The sequence below is a fragment of the Nematolebias whitei genome, chromosome 19 (genome assembly GCF_014905685.2).
Source record: "Nematolebias whitei isolate Nwh7 chromosome 19, NemWhi1, whole genome shotgun sequence".
Classification (NCBI taxonomy): Eukaryota; Metazoa; Chordata; class Actinopteri; order Cyprinodontiformes; family Rivulidae; genus Nematolebias; species Nematolebias whitei.
Genome location: NC_056516.1, coordinates 35,580,890 through 35,600,003, shown reverse-complemented (window position 1 = coordinate 35,600,003; position 19,114 = coordinate 35,580,890). Strand labels below are relative to the sequence as shown.

Below are 19,114 nucleotides of genomic sequence, written 5' to 3'. Positions count from 1 at the left end.
ATTGAACAGAGGAGCTGTTCAATGCTTCATTAGACACTTATGAAGCACTGAACAGAGGAGATGTTAAGTGCTTCATAAGTGTCTAATGAATCAATAAACAATGCTTCATTAGACACTTATGAAGCACTTAACATCTCTGTTCAAAAAGCGTTCAATACAAAAAATATCCTCAATCAATCTCAAATCAAATCAATCTCCTCTGTTCAGTGCTTCATAAGTGTCTAATGAAGCACTGAACAGCTCCTCTGTTCGATGCTCCATTAGACACTTATGAAGCACTGAACAGCTCCTCTGTTTGAGGCTTCATTAGACACTTATGAAGCATTGAACAGAGGAGCTGTTCTTTAGACGTTAACGAGGGGCAGATAGTATGAAAATGCTTCACAGCTGGGTAAGAACCGAGTGTGAGCAGCTGTTACCTGCAGGTTTTCTGGAGGCATCGGTGAGGGGGACTTGGACTGGAAGGCGTCCTGCGAGATGAAGCCAGAGTCGTGGGAGGAGACCGACGAGAGGCGGGCCGGGGTCTGCTGGGGCAGCACGGAGGAGGAAGAGGAGGACGAGGTGCGGAAACGGAAATGGGAGGTGGGGGAGTGGGAGTGTGAGCCGCTGGAGCGAGAGTCACTGCTGTTCACGCTGTTCAGGCTGCTGTGGGACGAGGAGAGGAACAAATCTTCAAATGTTACACACACACTTAAATAAAGGGAATATTAAAAGTTGGACAGTTTCGGTTCCTAGTAGCCTCCAGTGATTCACTCAGTGTTCACTCTGCTTTCATTATTATTGTATTCAGATGTTTTTTTTTTTAATCTAGTTTGAAGTGCAGCCTGAAAATGAACCAAACGAGGGGGGGGGGGGGTCTGATTTACTCAGGAATTGTAGTTGAAAATGTTCCACAGCACCCACCATGTTGGTACAAGTTTGTAACCCAAGCGGACTCTGAGCCCAGCCAGACCACAATCAGCTTTACTGCTTTTGGATTTCAATCGGAACCAAAACCTGAGCCCGGTTCTGGACCCGCTGCCTTCCTCATACTCCTGCCAACTGAAACATGATGATGATGATGATGATGACAGAAACAGGCTTCTCCTGCTCTCCGAAGCCTACAACAATACCTGGAGAGCCAGGTCTTTCCCAACGAACCAAAACTTTCTAGGAAAAAGAAAAGTTTCCTCTGCGAACCACAAGGAGGCAACAGAAACACTGACGTGAATCAATGGACTCATAACAAACCTGCACATGCTGGACTTCCTGGACACCGTGGTGCTTGGAGACGAAGGTGGAGTTTGGTAGGTCCAGGTGCACTCTGAGCCCTTCAGGTCTACAATGACCTGCCGAAGAAAACGAAGAGAAAGCAACGTGAGAAAAACGTGCACGAGACCAGACTTCTGCAGGCAAGTATCCGTTTAAAGGTTTAAAGCAACTGTGAGCAGGAAAGTGATGGTCTGTGGTGAAGCTGAGCCTCAGAGTTCTTCTGCCTCAGACCTGTTGTTTTGTCCCCACTCACTGGGACCAGTGCAGACCAGCATGCAACCATGGGGGGGGGGGGGGGGGGGATCCAGAAAATTAGAGCTTTTTAAGTTTAACTGAAGAAATGTATACATTTAACAGATTTATTAAGAGTTCTGCTCAAACTGGCAACAGTAACTAATAAAAATTTGAATTATGACTTCTTTTTTTTTTACTAAGCTGAGGAGGAAATTTACAAGATGATACTTTTTCTTGTTAAACACATTTCTTACATAGAAATCCCACAAATTTGACATTTTCCACTCATGACACGTGGTTACATTTCCAAGTATTTAGTTTTTTTGTTTTTTTTTTACTAAAATTTGCAAATTTTAACAAATTTTTAAAATCCTAAAGGAAATTAAATTCTTGTTATTTCAACTAAATTATGTTGCACTAAATGTTTGGGTTGGTAACTTCCTACTCTCAGATTGTTTCTTATTTTCTAGCTTCTATTAAACTGTAAACTATAATCTATATTACAGATCTGATTGTTCCATATTTCCTAACGGAGCACTTTGCCCACAGACTGCAGGTTTACTTGTGGTTCCTAGAGTTTCCAAAAGCAGAATGGGAGGAAGATCTTTCAGTTCTCAGGCTCCTCTCTTGTGGAACCAACTTCCAGTTTCTGTCCGTGAGGCTGACACATTGTCCAGTTTTAAGACTGGACGTTTTGATAAATCCTATCCACCTTATTCCGGATTTGGCGCCACTACCCATAATTCATAGCGGAAGCCGGTTGTTTACTTCCGCCCGCGATCCCGCGCTGTTGTTTACGTTTGTGGGTTAACACACTTGCTAGCAATTTAATGTTTTTGACACAAAAGTTTCCTTTACCTGAAGTAAATGGCAGCACATCAGAGGTGGATACATTGCAAGGATGTTTTAAAAAGCTGCGAAGATAAGTCGTTAACTGTGTCTCACCCATCATTTCTCACGGACTGGGTAGATGATATGAAATCATGGCCCGGAATTACCTACATCGATATTATTAATTACCTTGTTTTTTCTGAAGGCGTCGATGGCGAGGAATTGCGGAATTATAAAAGCACAGAGGCGTATAATTACCTCCACAGCAACAAAATAGATACAGTTTTGCTCAAGAAACAAGGCGACTTTATCTTTCTGAAAGCAGCTGTTGAGCCGAGCCAGAGCGTTGGTCAAGCTAAACACTTAGCATGGGTCATGCTCAGAGAAAGTGGAGTGGTAGAAACGGTCGGCTGTTCCTGTATCGCCGGATTGGGAAAATCATGCAGTCATGCGGCAGCTATTCTGTGGAAGGTATATCACTTATCTGGATATCAGAATATTTACATCACTGAATCAGAATCACTGAACTGGGCGAAAGCTGTGAGCTTCCTGTCTGCCTGTGTTTACATGTGGAAGCCAGAGCATTGTGCAGCCTGTGATCTACTGTCACAAAAAATTAAACATTAAAAAGGCTGTACAGTATTTTTATATTATTTGTTTTTAAAAAAGTACAGACTGGATGCAAGGCAACCTAACATTTACAGAAAAGGAAAAAATAAATGACAACAGCAGGGATGTAAATAACTTGTTTCATTTTATTAGGAGCAGTGATAGCTGAAGTCTGTTAAATTGTTACAGGTCCAGAATGCTGTGATCAGTGGAAAGACGGGGCTAGCATGTACAGATGAGCAGCGCAGGTGGAATGCTGGGACAGCAAAGAATCTTCAACCCAAACGTCTAAGCATGATAAACTTCAGACACCACAAGGCAGAGCAGCAGTATAACATCAACTCAAGGGCTGCAGACACGATTAGTCTTTATTTTCATAAGTGTTATAAGGACTTGATCTTGTACAGGCATTGTAAATTCATTGTTGTCATCTCCTTCCAGTGCTGACACAAGAGTGTTAAATGTTTCTAACGCTATACCAGTGTACAGCAAAGCGTCTGCGTCATTTTGTAGAAGAAAAAATGCAACTTCATCACACTGAGTCGTCTTGTCCTGGACATCTTTTCTGCCAGACGTGTTGCAGTATTGATGATGATCTTTTAGCGAAGGGTCCTCCCACTGTGTGTGGACTGAGTGCAGATGTGGCCCAGGAGGTTGTGTGGAGACGCTAGCCAGGTCTGGGATGACTGACGGTGAATCTACGGTGCACTCTGAATAACACAAAAATACAAAATCAAATCAGCGTAACACAACCTGTCAAGTGTCACTTACCTTATTACGTTTTAGGAAGGAAATTTGTAATTCCACACTCGTACACACATGATACATCTTAAATGTCAATAGTGCTGTTTTAGTGGGGCTTTAGCCCCCTTAAATTTTCCTAAGCCCCATCAAATTATGCTATAATATCAAAATATTGTGATTAGATTTTAGTTTTTCATCCTTAAAAAAATCAGTTGGAGCTAGGTTGCATTTAAGCTTTTTCTTTAAAGAGTTTAAAAGAAGGTTTTTTTCAGCTGTGTCTGTTTCAAATAACCTGCCTCTAATAACTCAACATATTCTTTATTAACAAAATCCCCAGACTTTTACAGCCCTGGGGGCTGAATTTTACCAGGTTGCTAAATAAAAAGCTATTCTCGGACAGTTACATGAAATCATATACATCTCTGCTAGCATGCTACTGATGTTAATTACTAACCACTTTGTCTTTAAGATTTGGATTTGGCTGCCAATCAAGTACTTTCTCTTAGTGATAAAGTATTTTGGAATTAAATTAATAATACACTAACATCCACAATAACACTGCAACCAGCTAGCGCTGATGCTAACACCATCCACAGTATAGTAATTATAACATTACAATTATAACATTAATAATAATATAATTCAGTAAAAGATAAGAGCTAAGCATGATTAAAATGTGAAGCGGGGACAAATCACATTTTCAATTTCACTCACCGGGAACAGATTCGGCCGTTTTGTCGATGTTGCTGGAAGCTGTCTGGCTCACAGTGGTCCGGATGAGCTGCCTTCTTTTCTTTGGTGGGGCCCGGTCATAGCCCAGATAGAGCTCCGGGTCGGGGTGAAGCTCTGTGGGCTTTTTATCAATAAAATGAAAGGAGCAAACATAAACTCTCTTCGGGGGGTATTTGAGTTTTAAAGCTGCCAGCCACGCTCGTTTTCGATCCTCCTTCCTCGGCATGGAGTGCAGTTCGTAACGCGCTGGGCACACACAGGCCTTTCGAAGTTGTTGACGTGCAAAACAATACGTTTCTAGCTCGTCTTTCAGTTTTCTGGAGCTGTTGTGACAGCCAACAACAGCACAAGTTGAACCCGAACTCATATTAGAATTGTTTAAGCCTCCTGCTACAGCACAAATTACTAGAATTTGTCATTAGCAAAAGTGCCTCTCGCTTTAGCTCACCGGAAGTATAAAACCGGGAGGGGGCGGTACCTGTCTGTCATGGCAGCCCACATACGCTCTTGCAGAATAAGGTGGATAGTTAGGGTTGGTTTGGGTTTCCTGAGCTACCCTTTAGTTATGCTGCAATAGGCTTAGACTGCTGGAGGACAAATTGATCACATTTCCTCACTCTGCTGCTGTTTTTAATTGCTCTACATGTTTGTAATTATTTTTATCTTATGTTTGTTTTTTTGTCGTTCCTCCTATAGAAACATCTGGACCTGTCCTTCTATGTTCGTTCCTTCTTGTTCCTTTCAAACCCAGCCGGTCGAAGCGGATGACCATTCATCCCAAGCCTGGTTCTGCTGCAGGTTTCTTCTTGTTAAAAGCGAGTTTTTCCTTTCCACTGTCTCCCTTGAGCTTGCTCAGGATGACAGACTGTGACTATGTGAAGATTCATCGAGTCTGCTGCTTCCTTAGATACACAACTTTTACTAATGGTCTTTTATATATATATGAATGTTTCTGTGCAGTGCTCTGAGGCGACTTCTGTTCTGTTTTGCAAAGCAAGTTGTTTTAAAAGACAAATAAAACTCTTTGTTCTAATAAAACGAATCAATTTATTATAAACTAAAACAAAAAATCCGCTGCAGGTAGAACAGTGTTGGAGAAAGATGACCATCTGTCTGTTGGCTAACGGCTCTGAAACCAGGCCCGGCTGCAGAAATTCACGTTTCTCAGTCAATGAAAAACGTTCGAGAGCCAAAGCGCGGCGCTCCGGTTGGGTCCATGTTTAAAGCAGCAGTCCAGGATTCAAATATCAAGTTCACGGTTGGAAAATGTATAAAATTCTACCTCCAGTACAAGTAGTTGGCTATTTTCAATTGTACCTCGACTATAATCGGGGACAAAACTTTCTTCGGAAAAGTTACATTAAGAAATTTAAGTAAAAAAAAAAAGATGCATCGCCTTCTGCCTTTAATGACAGTTTTATTTCAAGATGGCCGCCACAGCAACATCTTGTTAGATGTGTTACTGCTCAGAATGTGTCGAGGAGGACTCAGCTACGATCACATTACCGTACTTTACGCCATATAAGTTGCACCCTTTATGTGTCACCACTGATGCAATGTGTGCCGGTGTTGTGCCAATAATCAATTGGCTGCCAAATGGCAGACGCGGGAGGCTGCACAGGAGGAATTTAACAAGATTTTAACAAGATTAACACTTAAAAACAATTATTTGTTTGCTTGAAATTATAGTAAAGTTGCGTCTCACTTTTCCTTAATAAATGCACTTTAATGGTCAAATCAGCTGCATTTCGCCCGGGCGACGCGGCGAAATGAAGCTCCAGGAGTTCCTGTGCAAGAGAAGGTGGCCTGTATGGCAAGCCAAGTGTCTCATTAATAGCCACCTTTATCTATTAATGAGACACTTGGCTTGCCATATAGGTTGAGCACCCTCTAGTGGTTGAAAATGGTAGTGTTCAATATTTTCCATGTCAGAATGAAAGAAATTGTCAGATCTCAACCAAAAATTAGAGGAAAAAACATAAATTAGTTGCTTCGGACTATTAAGTCACAAGACTTGCTAATTTATGCAAAAAGATGTGACTTATAGTCCGTAAAGTACAATAACTTCATTATCTGTCATTCTGAGTAAGCTTTAGCCATTTTTGTGTTAGTAAAGGTAAGCTAGCTGTGGCAGCCATCTTGACTTGGGCTGACTCCTAAAGTCAGTCAGTTGTAAACATAAATTTAGTGATTACTCCGTGAAGTCGTTAGGTTCATGATATTTTACTAACAGACGGTGTTGCCTTTAACAATTGTCTTTTTAGGCAAAGATGACACATTCAGTAAGATGACCTTCAGCTACTTCCACGCTGAATTTTAGCTCAGTACTGTAAAACTGACCGACTTTAGCTATTTTTGTCTTTGCTAAAGTTGATTAGCAGTGGCGGCCATCTTGAATTGGGATGCCTCCAAAAGCTATTCCACTGTAGATGTTTTGTGAGTTTCATTAAGATCGGTCTAGTGAAATATTTTGCTAACAGACAGAGATGACACCAACGGTTAAAGCAAAAGTTTAGTGTACAGGTCTTGCACAGTGTGTAGTGCTCAGAATGGGTGTAAGGGATCATTGTCAGCTACTATCACTAGATACCATAAAAATTGTATGGGTTGTAGCCATTTATTTGTATTGTCCATTAACTGTGGTGGCCATCTTTAAAGGAGTTGACTCCAAAAGTTAATCTGTTCAACCAATAATTCCTTTCTGAGCGAGTTGTTGAAATTCATCTACCAGATCATAATGTGCACAGCAGAGCTGCCATTTCGCCTTTAGCTGCGCGATGTCTGATAAACGTTACGTTTACCTGCTCACTGGAAGCAGGCAGCTTGTGAGGGTCCATGGTGAGGGTCTTCAGATCATCTGTGAGCGTCTGGAGGTGGGTGATCTCCCCCAGCATGGACATCTCTTCATCCTGACACCAACAAACACAGCACCATTTCAGTTGAACTTCAGGCGGTCGAGACATTTTGAAACAAGAATGTGTGAAACGTGCAATCCGAACTTTAAACCCAACAGCCAATAAACGACTAGATCTAGAACAAAACGGAGCAGCAACGACGCTCGTTCTTCGCCTGGTTTGGAAGCCTGAGCGTTTGACTGACCACGACGGGCCGCAGCATGGAGACAAAGCAGCAGAAACGACTCCGTTCCTCCACCAGCGCCCTCCGTACAGCCTGCTTCTCGGTCTCCTCCAGCAGCAGGTACTTGTCACTGACGTCCTGCATGGCGCTGTCCAGCTGAGGCTGGAGGTCTCCACGGCCTGAGCACACGAGCAGAAAAACAGAATCCTCAGAACCAGGCTGCAAAAGACAGTCGGCTACTACCGCGTGACATTTTACCTAAATATCTGCAAAACTGACTGCGTTGCATCATGGTTCTGATTGCTAATGTTTAGCTGTGGTGGCCATTTTGAATTGGATTAATGTTGAATATTTAACCAAAGGTGGCATTTGGAGTAAGACTCTCACCTACAACCACACAGTTTTAGCACAGGATCTCAATTAACTGTCTAAATCTAAATTACCTGAGTTGCAACCATTTTTGTGTTTTCTAGGGAAATCTTAAAAAGTCCAAGTCAGGTCATCTGGACGGATTCTTCTTGTTGAAACTTATAAATAAATACTTATAAATATATACTTATACTTATGTCTTATAAATACGACATTCTCATCGTGGATCAACCAGTTTGCTGATGACACCCAGAACTAGCTGTTCACATGATAAAGGACCATCAGTCTAACGACCGATCGTTAGTGCCCTGATGGCCGCTTCTATTCACAGAAGGCTGAGTGATACAGTATGTAAGTGAAAAACCGCAAAGTGGGAATAGTAGTAAAAGTAGCAAGTAGTAGTTTATTTTAATATATATATATTTTTTAAACCCTTCCCACACTTGCAATATTCTATGTTTCTAAACTCAACGCTCTAAAAGAGCACAGCAGGTCATGATTACAGCTCTCTGCCTCCTGCTGCTCTCTGCCTCCTGCTGCTCTCTGCCAACGCTCTCGGCCACGCCCACTTCTCCGCTGCAGAGTGGAGATACGACGAGCTGCATGAAGAAGCTTCTCCTGCAGCTTGGAGTGCACACGGGTGCTAGATAATTTAAAATAATTTATTTAAAATAAAAACTCCATGCCGATCGTGCGGCTCATCCATCAATCGGCCAATTGTGTCAAATCTTATTTTGAAAAACCGCAATAGAGCGAGTCCGCAAAAAAACGAACCGCGAAGTAGCGAGGGACTAGCAATAACAGCATTGTAAGAAGGTGACAGTTGGACACGGAGACCTCCGCCCCGCTTAATGATGGATAATTGCTATTAACACTCAGCCCTCTGTGAATATCAAGCGGCCCTCAGGGCACTAACGATCATTCGTTAGATGATCCTTTATCGTGTGAACAGCTAGTTTTGGCCGTCACGAGCAAACTTGATCCACTAGGAGAAGGGTCTATTTATAAAACTGAGTTTGTTGCAGCTCCTCAGACTTTTGGATAAAAGACGAAACGTTTCAGTAAGAAGAATCCGTCCAGAGGACCTGACTTTACTTTTTTAGGTTTTCCTACCTGGATTACTGAGCAGCACATTTTCATATTCTCTAGGGAAATTTTACTGTGGTGGCCATTTTGAATCAGTTGTAAACGTACATCGACGATCATTTCCAGAAAGTTTAATTAAAACCTATCCAGTGATTTATGAGATATTTTGCTAACAGACAGCATTGCCTCCAAATAGATGATAAAATATTTTAGCAAAGATCCCATGCAATCAGTTAGCACTCTAGGTATGTTTTGGGGATCAGTCTCGGCTACTACCAGAGCAGATGTCATCTCAGTATCTCGTGTTTAGGAAACAAGTTTAGTGAGAGTGAGAATGAAAGAGGAGCCGGACGACTTCAGGAGAACCACAACCAGATTATGGAGCGGCTGTGAGATCCAGTTTGACCAAACAGAACTTCGGTTCCACAGAGAGCGCTCCGGTCTCTGAGCACAAACACCCGGTCGCCTCGCATCAAAGATCTGAGCCTCCCACAAACCATCAAACCACATTAAAGAACCAAACTGGTCCAGAAGCGACAGCTGGTCTCTGGGAAACGAGCAAATTAAAACATGATCGAGTTACTAATAAACGTTTTTGATTTATAAAAAAAAGCAATATGTAAGTTGATGCTGCTATGTCTGGATTCATTCTGAATTATTTAAACATTTATTGTGACAGTCTGAACAAAGATGTACCCATTTGATTTATAAGAAAGTAGTTTGAACATCTGTTTGTTGCTCACTGTGAAGTTGTTCGCCCACATCTGTACTGCATCTGTAACTTCTGGAGTCAGCCCCAATCAAAATGGCTGCCACAGCAAAGCATCTTTATAAAAAATGGCATTTGATCTATCAACTTGACAGATATTCTGCTAAAATTTGGTACGGCTGAGAATAATCCCCAACTTTTACTTAGTTCTAATTTATCTAATGAGTTTATATATATACATACTTTAACAATAACTTTAATGTCCTTTAACAGAACATCTGACTGAGACAGCAACTAACCTGGGCGTGAGGCTGGACAGTGACTTCAAACTTGACACGCAGATTAAATCAGTGATCAAGTCCAGCTTCTTTCATTTGAGACAACTGGCCAAGGTCAAACCATTTCTGTCACAACATCATTTTCAGATCTTAATCCATGCTTTCATCACAACTCGCCTGGATTACTGTAATTCTCTTTATGTCGGTCTGAGCCAGTCATTACTGACTCGACTTCAGCTGGTTCAGAACGCAGCTGCCCGCCTTTTAACTGGTACCAAAAAACGAGAACACATCACCCCTGTTTTAGAATCACTACATTGGCTCCCGGTTCGCTTCAGGATTAATTTTAAGGTTCTTTTATTTGTTTTCAAATGTCTTCATGGTCTCGCCCCACAGTATCTGTCCGACCTGCTCCAGCTGTACACTCCTTCTCGCTCTCTCAGGTCAGCAGATCAGCTGCTGCTGGTCGTCCCAAGGTCCAACAGGAGACTGAGAGGTGACCGAGCGTTCTCAGTCGCTGCCCCTAAACTGTGGAACGAGCTGCCTCTGCACGTCAGACAAGCTGGCTCACTTCCTGTTTTTAAGTCTTCTCTGAAGACACATCTTTTCTCTTTGGCTTTTACTTCAGTTTGAAATGTTGGTTTTAATGACTCTAAGTTATTTGTTTTATTTTATTTGTTATCTTTATTTTATTTCACATTTTTAACGTGTGGGGTTTTTATGTTTTTGTATGTCCTAGTGTACAGCACTTTGGCCAACAGTGTTGTTTTAAAGTGCTCTATAAATAAAGTTGTATTGTATTGTATTGTATAACTAATAGTCAACTTTGCCTGCCTGTTAGCAAAATATCTCATCAACCATTTGAAGATTTTACTGACACTTTCAGAAAGTAACCACTGGATGTGCAACTACAGCTGATTAACTTTTGGAGTCTGTTTGATTCAAAATGGCCACCGCAGCTAATTATCCTTAGCCAACACAAAAATGGTTATATCTCAGGGAAATTTAATAAAATAGGGATGACCTTCGGTGTGGGAGTGGCAGATAGGCATTCCCAACACATGCTCTACGGGCTAACAGATCATGTAAGACTTTGGAATATTTAATCTTTGACATTAAAGGCAATGTGCAACATGCATTTGTTTAAGGAATGCTCCGTCTTCTAGCTTCATGTATAGCTTTAGCGAACCTCTAAACCTGACCTGTACCATTCAGGTAACCTTTTTTAAAAAGACGGATTTTCCACAGAGATTTTTTATTATTTTTTATTTGCATGTCAGGTTTGTTCGTCAAAAGAGTGGAAATGTTAAAAAATGTTTTGTATTTTTTTTAAAAACATTTTCACCTCTCTTCAGGAGAAGTTCACGTGCAGCTGCCTTCAAGTTTCTGGCGTTAACGTGTTTCAGACACAATGATTCGTGCAGTGCACGTTTCTAAGATTTATTCAAAAACTGTTTATGCAAACTTGAGCACAATGTCTCAGCATTTTCTGGTGACTACGTGTCACTGTTTGTTTGTTTTGTATTAATAAACAGCATAGGGTTATTTCAGTTGCAAGGTTACGCAAACGTTTATTTATGTATTTATATAAAATAAAATTACTATTTACTGGGCCCCCCACACATATTCCTCATCTCCCCCAGCTAAATTAATCTGGAGCAGGGTCTGCCTTAAACTTTGTCAACAAAGAGAATTAAAAAGGTCCCAATATACTCAAACAAGCTGACCTGTCCCTACAATAATCACAGTCCCCATATCAGACCCGCAATCATGAAAATGATTAACATTCATTCGCTGCAGCTGACTCTCACACAGATCAGTGTCTGTGCTCCTCGGTGGTCTTGCAGACGTTTAATTAGAAAAAAAAAATCCAAAGCTGACAACTATAAAAAGGTCATCTGACTCTAGAAGTGATCACATCAATCTGCGAGCGTGGAAAGAAAAACTGAAGTCTATGAAACGCCACCTGGTGGTTGGTTCTTGTACTACAACCAGAGCTGCACATTCTTTCAGGAGCTGTGTGCAGATTCTGATATTTAACCGTGGACACCCGCGTCTTATTTATGTACAAAACTGTTGCATTTTAAATTTAGTATGCGCAGCTTAAAGTCAGTGCGTTCTATAGACCAGCAATTACTGCAAATATACACTGGGTGGATGATTTATTTCAATCGTCTCACTTTTCTTTTGCTAGAAGTAAAAACACCAGTGATAAAATGTTTACGGTTTAAATTTTGGGGTGTGTTTGTGAGCTGAAGGCCCAAATCTGTCTGGAGAAGTCGGGAAGCATTTGATGTGACTGCTGACAAGACGACAAGCCAGAGGACAAACAAAAAGCCGTCAGCCACATCACACCGATTCCACTAATTTAATTACAACCAATTGATGCGTTTCTTTCTTGCTTTGTAAATACTTTGAAGTCGTTTTCTTTTTACTTGTTTTTTTCTTTAAGTCAAACGTGCAGCAATCCCATCTTCTCTATATGAGATGTAAACACACAATTATAGTTCTTTATTTCTCCTGTGGGATTCCAGGCAGCTTCTGTGGTCGGTCTGATGGACTGAAGACAGCCCCGTCTCCGTAACTCAACTTTTCCTGGCAGATCCTTTAGCGATAAAAAGAGGACGACTTGTTTCAAGAGATGGAAATTTAATTCTTGGTTTCTCGTATAATTAAAGCAACACGGAGCCTAAAGAAGATCCTTCACGTTTTATTGCAACTAGAAATCCCCTATTTTCTATTTTAATATACTTCTATTCACTTTTATTGACATTTCTGCTACTTATTTCAACGTTTAAAGATTCAAAACAGTGCAAAAATTCCCAGTTCAAATATTTTTCCCAGTTTATTGGATCTCCTCTGATCCCTTCTCCCATGAAATTTGTTGTAACTCAGTTTCTACTGCATTTTACCTTCATCTTACTTTCCTCGTTCCCTCTCTCACAACATTCCTTTCATACCAACTAAAGTTCCTCCTGTTTTCCATTTTTGAAACTCTATGTACCCTTAACTTGTGACATTTAAACCACCACAAAGGGAGTTTCCTCTCGTGCACTAATAACAGGCTGGGCGGGGCTGAGAATCAAAGCAGCTCACCCACATCTGAGGTTCCTCTGGGGTCAGTCCAAGGTTCTGTTTGTTTAGTTGTGAAGAATCAAAGCTACAAACCACTACTATCTTTGTTAGCAGCAACAAAAAGCTTTTGATTGTAGTCACAACACATCTTGTTTTAAGAGCCATGGTTCAGACAGGAAGTGCATCTTCAAAAACTAATATTTTTAGTGGGAGTTATTTTGGTTATTTTTAGTCTGGAAACTCATCAAACGTAGTCTGACAACTTGATCTCAGCGAGTTAAAATTAAGTTTTAGCATTTTTGCAATATCTGAATAATTAATAAAGTAAAGCCAGTTTGGTTTACCGGCAACTGTGGGCTTCCAGAGGTTTAGCAGAGTTACCAATTCTTCATCTATCTGAACATGCCACAGAGAGATTTTGGTTAAAAACATTAAATTATATAACACAAATAACTAGCACAGCTGGGTGTCATCCGCATAACCTTTGACTAACATAGGAAAGCTGCATATTTATTTATTAACCTTTATTTAACCAGGCAAATCCTATTGAGATCACAGATCGCTTTTGCAAGGGAGGCCTGGGCCTGAAGGCAGCCTAACATGCATGTTTTTGGTCTGTGGGAGAAAACCGGAGTACCCGGAGAAAACCTACGCAAGCACGAGAAGAACATGCAAACTCCACACAGAAAGATCCCAGGTCCAACTGGGGATTGAACCCAGGACCTTCTTGCTGTGAGGTAACAGTGCTAAGCACTGAGCCATTGTGCTGCCAAATATATACAGTAAAGAGAAAGGTCTCCAGCACACAACCTTGTGGAACCCCTATAATAACAGGTGCTAGGAGTTCCTCACTCTTTTTAACCAATGAACAGAATGATCTCTTCAAAGCTAGGCTGGTTTGAATCAAAGAGTCAACCCATGGAAGGAAATCTGAGAAACTAATTGAAATATGTTTCAATAATCCTAGATAAGATTGGACAGAAAATAAGTGGAAGTTCTCAACATGGCCAATGGTAAAAGGCTTTTGGAGAAAAACTAAAACATGTTTGAATAAAGCTGGACAATAGACCAACAAAGCATTTATCACATTTGAATGCAGGGAGAAGGGAAAGCATAATGGCCAAAAGATGAGGGATTTAGCATCCATCCATTTTCTTCAGCTTATCCAGGATCGGGTCGCGGGGGTAGCAGCCTAAGTAGGGAGGCCCAGACTTCCCTCTCTCCAGCCACTTGGACCAGCTCCTCTGGGGGAATCCCAAGGCGTTCCCAGGCCAGCAGAGAAACATAGTCCCTCCAGCGTGTCCTGGGTCTTCCTCTGGGCCTCCTCCCGATGAGACATGTCCGGAACACCTCACCAGGGAGGCGTCCAGGAGGCATCCTAACCAGATGCCTGAGCCACCTCAACTGGCTCCTTTCGACATGGAGGAGCAGCGGCTCTACTCTGAGTCCCTCCCAGATGATCGAGCTTCTCACCCTATCTCTAAGGGAGAGCCCAGACACCCTGCGGAGAAAACTCACTTCGGCCGCTTGTATTCGTGATCTCGTTCTTTCGGTCACAACCCAAAGCTCATGACCATCGATGAGGGTAGGAACATAGATCGACTGGTAAATCGAGAGCTACGCTTTTTGACCCAGCTCTCTCTTCACCATGATGGACCGGTACAGCGCTCACTTTACTCTAGGCACCACACCTATCTGCCTATCGGTCTCTTGTTCCTATTTTAATTTTTTTTTTTTTTTAGATTTTTTTGACTTAGCATTCAAATCATTTAAAATAATCCGTCATCGAGGTTTATCGGAATAACTAAAAAAAAAAACGTGACGTTTCCTCATCCACATCAGCCATACATTGATGCTGATGTATCTATAATAAATTCTATCAGCTAAATTTAATGTATCTAGCTGTGTAGATAACAAATATCATATGTAATTTAATTATACATGGTACAATAACAATAAAAGTTCTTCATTCTTCTAATTCAAGATAGCTCTAATGTTTTCCAGTAGGATCTGCTGCCCTGATAAGTGTTTTCATGCTTGTGTCACAGTGACTCACAATGTTGTGCAATGTTTTATTGAACAACTCATTAAAACCATTCTTTAAAGAATCTTTTTTTACTGTGGGTCTGGTCTTTGTTGTGTGCAGGCTGCTGGTTTTGTGACTCACAAACATGAAACGAGCATGTGAACAACGTTCAGCTGAATTAAAGTGGGCCGACAGTCGTTTATAAAACTCAAAGTTCGACAGAAGTTGATGATTGTTTGGGCATTTAGTGTTTGAGTCATACTTTCTCTGTTGATTTATTTAGTCTTTTCACCTCCCCCTGGGGCAATATTGTCAAAATGAGTTAAAACCTTATTCATAGATCTATTGTAGCATAATGAAACCATCTTAACCATAAAAAAACCGAAGCGCTAAAGAGACAATGACAATGAAATTGACAAAGAAAAAGCATGAGAGTGCACGATGTGTCGGTGTGAATCTACTTACCAAATACATCCGCTGAGCAAAGACGAGCGACGGGTCATCGCGTGACGAAATCCAGCATTTTATAGGAAAAACAAAACAAAAGATACATTTTTATATTCTCAGATTCTTACATCTGTGTCGCACTCACAAAATGCTGAAAAGTAGCATTTACAGTAGCAAAGGTAAGTGTTACATAAGTATTGTAACTGTTACTAGTATGTAGTTGTTTAAGTTGAAACACAAAAATCATGTTTTTTTACCTCATCTGAAAATTTTTTAATTTATTTATTCATGCTGCTGCATATGGAGCAATGGAGGTATGGACGGGAATATTATATGAGGCTGCAGCATCAACTCTTAACTGTTACCAGCTCAGATTTAGTAACATTAGCACCAGAAATGATTATTAAGGACATATTTTTTAATGAGCGTATGTCCATGTGTTTTTCTAAGTGTCCAAATAGAGACAAACTGTCCACACAATTGGACGCCAACACCATAAAGCTGTAACTCCTGAATGCTTCAATGAACAGTGAAGCTCTAATGAAAGGTAAGAACTACATAAAAAAAACATATTCTACAACTAGATTTACAGTCAGCATGATTAAAATACATGAAATTATGAATAAACTATACAGAGGCGCACAGCATGACACCATAATTAAAATAATTCCAGAATTAGTTTCCTACTTCCATTTTAGATTTTGCCCACGAGCATTGTACATGACAGGAATCTGAATGGTTACACGTCTGTAGCGTCGGAGCTGATTGGTTAATTCTGTACGTAAAGCAGTGTGGGTGTCCCCGGTCTGAACACAAGACGCTTTGTTGATACTAATGGCTCTGGAGAGACCAGAGTGACCCAGTTGGTCAAACGAGGTGTCAATCAAAAGAGGAGAGGCTATACCTCCATTTTGACACCCTGGTACCGTATTTTCCACCGTAAATGTTGCACCGCCCTATAAGTCGCATCAGTCCAAATATGTCTAATAAAGTGTAAAATCCATAAATGTGTCGCTGCGCCGTATAAGTCGCATCTATTATGCGTCACCGCTGACCACCTGGATATGTGGGCCGGTGTGCCAAAAATCGATTGGCTGCCAAATGGCGGCCGCGGTAGCTTACACGAGAGGATTTTAACAAGATTAACACTTAAAAACAAATATTTGTTTGCTCAAAATTATAGTAAAGGTGTGTCTCGCTCGAACTTTTACTTAAATGCACTTTGACGGTCAAAACAGCTGCATTTTCAAAACCCGATTCGCGGAAGCATGCACGCGCAGAGGGACGAGTCGCTGGTTATTTCTTCTAAATATTTCAAGATTTCCACCTACATACAATTATTTGTTTGCTCGACTTTATAGTAAAGGTGTGTCTCAGTTGAACTCTTACTTAATAAATGCGCTTCACTGGTCAAATTAGCTGCATTTCACCAGGGCGGCGCAGCGAAATGAAGCTGATTTGACGGTTGCTCCAAGCAGCGAGCAGAACGAAGGTGGCAGGCTATGGCAAGCCAACTGTGTCATTAATAGCCACTTTTATTATTACATCACACAACGGCATGGTATACTGCTCAAGTGCCATCTAGTGGATGAAAATGGTAGTGTTCAATATTTTCAGTCAGAGTGAATTCAAACGGTCATATCTCAGACAAAAATTGGTTTATAAATATGTGAAAAAAATCCATAAATATGTCGCGTTGGCGTATAAGTTGTAGGGCATGTAAATTGTACAAAAACTGACTTGTAGGGCGAAAAACACGGCATTTAAATAAGAAGTGCCTGGTAAAGCGTAGCAGCTGTTTAAAGCAGAAAGATGTCACAACGGCCTGCGGGTGGGCCTTTGCAAGTTCAGGGATGACTGTTGAATATTAACATTGGACAAAAAACACAAACCTTTCTTTGCTTTTTTCTGCAGCTTCAGAGTGTCCGATGATCTCTTCTTGATCTCCTGACGAGCCTTCTTATACTCTGCAGAGAAGAACTTCGTCACATTATGATGCATGCAAAACGTTACGTAAGAGCACACTTGCAGATCAAGTATGTTCACACAAAAACTGTGCACGTTCACAGAAAAGCATGCTTTTTGGAGTGCGAGTGTTTGCGTGGAACCTTTGGCGTGGTCTTTGTCCAGAGTGTTGGCCACTCTCTTCCACTCCTCCATCTGCTCCTGTAGAGGGTTAATCAGACAGTCCAGAAACACCCTGAAAACACAAACGCACCGTTACATCCAGCTACCTAAACATGCTACAGCCATGGCTGAGGGTTTGGTGACATACTGGTATTGGTGACATACTGGTAATGGTTAATATCAGCAGAAATGGCTGCCAAGGTGTTCATGGTCAAATGGAACATGACGAACAGACATCTAACGGTCATAAAGTATGGCTTTAGATTTAGCAGTGCGTTATTTATTTATTGCAAATATGCTGAAGTATTGTTTTTAACCCTTTAACTGTTTAAATGTGAAGTAAAATGATCAACCAGGTGGTTTGAGGACTGGATCTGGGAGAAGACTGTTTCACATGACCGATGATTACTGACAAACCTCCAGCTGTGACGGCGCACGACACAAATCTTAATAAACTGGGTTTACATGTACGACGGAGCTTTGGGGCCGCACTAAGAAAAATAAAAATAATAAAAGCCATAAAATTACGAGAATAAAGTCATACAAGATTTTTTTTGTTTTGTTTAAAGCTCTCGTTTTTTTTTTTTTCCACGAGTCAGATCCAGGACGTGACCTGTCAATCAATCCAGTAGGCATGTCAGCAAATGATCAATCCGAAGCTAAATGCGCCTTACCTGCAGAGCTGCTGCAGAGCTGCTGCAGCCCATCACAGCGCACCACCTGACTGTAAGCAGGTTCAAAGTCCTGACACTGATAATAATCTGATGCGCTCACAGATTAACTATCTCCATATTTGTAAAACCAATACCAAAGTATAACTTAAGATGCTCAACCTTCTTCATTTTACCAGTTAAAATGCAGAAAACCCTGATTTATCGTGCCGGAGTTTGGATAATATTACGACTCATTTAGCTTCAGATTGGTAATTTGCCGTCACGCCTACTGGATTGATTGACAGGTCACGTCCTGGATCTGACTCGTGAGAAGAAAAAAAAAACACGAGAGCTGCAAAAAGTCTTGTTTGACTTTATACTCGTAATATTAAGACGTTATTCGACTTTATTCTCATAATACTAGGACATTATTCTCATAATTTTATGGCTTTTATTGTTTTTTTCTTAACGTGGCCCTAAAGCTCCGTCGTATTACGACTATACATGAACCCCGCAGTGCTGTGAAGACGTACTTGCCCCACTGCAGATTTTTTCCTGTTTTAGCTCTTTTTTTTTTTTATTGTCGCACCGACACGTTTCAGATCACGTAAAAATGTAATTCAAAATGTAGATTCAAATGATTATATATTTTTAAAAAATTGTTCTCTAAACCTAACAACTTGAAGCAATCGATCAGTTGTGATAACCGACGAGTTTTTCACATGGCTGAAGAGATTTGGTTTTTCTTTCATAAGACTGACTGTGTGGGCAACACGGTGGCGCAGTTGGTACAGTTGTTGCCTCTCAGTGAGAAGGTCGCCAGATCATATATTTCTGGGTGGAGTTTGCATGTTCTCACCGTGCA

General features: G+C 41.0%; 2 protein-coding genes across 5 annotated transcripts in view; both read right to left on the bottom strand.

Moving 5' to 3' along the window:
- Nucleotides 1-19,114, bottom strand: part of LOC119425582 (protein MTSS 1) — an 82,526-nt gene that overhangs the window by 4,417 nt on the left and 58,995 nt on the right. For all 4 annotated transcript variants that reach the window (XM_037693112.1, XM_037693113.1, XM_037693114.1 and 1 more), the window contains exons 5-11: nucleotides 17,578-17,669; nucleotides 17,362-17,436; nucleotides 15,488-15,499; nucleotides 7,501-7,658; nucleotides 7,203-7,310; nucleotides 1,231-1,328; nucleotides 420-645 (exon numbers count right to left, since the gene is read on the bottom strand). In XM_037693112.1, the coding sequence (XP_037549040.1) occupies nucleotides 420-645; nucleotides 1,231-1,328; nucleotides 7,203-7,310; nucleotides 7,501-7,658; nucleotides 15,488-15,499; nucleotides 17,362-17,436; nucleotides 17,578-17,669 (769 nt within the window). The remainder of the gene's footprint in view (nucleotides 1-419; nucleotides 646-1,230; nucleotides 1,329-7,202; nucleotides 7,311-7,500; nucleotides 7,659-15,487; nucleotides 15,500-17,361; nucleotides 17,437-17,577; nucleotides 17,670-19,114) is intronic.
- Nucleotides 3,054-4,853, bottom strand: LOC119425583. Its single transcript, XM_037693116.1, has 2 exons — nucleotides 4,384-4,853; nucleotides 3,054-3,635 (listed from the first exon to the last, which is right to left on the bottom strand). Exons 1-2 carry the CDS (start codon nucleotides 4,766-4,768, stop codon nucleotides 3,268-3,270), a joined length of 753 nt encoding a protein of 250 aa, XP_037549044.1. The 5' UTR covers nucleotides 4,769-4,853; the 3' UTR covers nucleotides 3,054-3,267.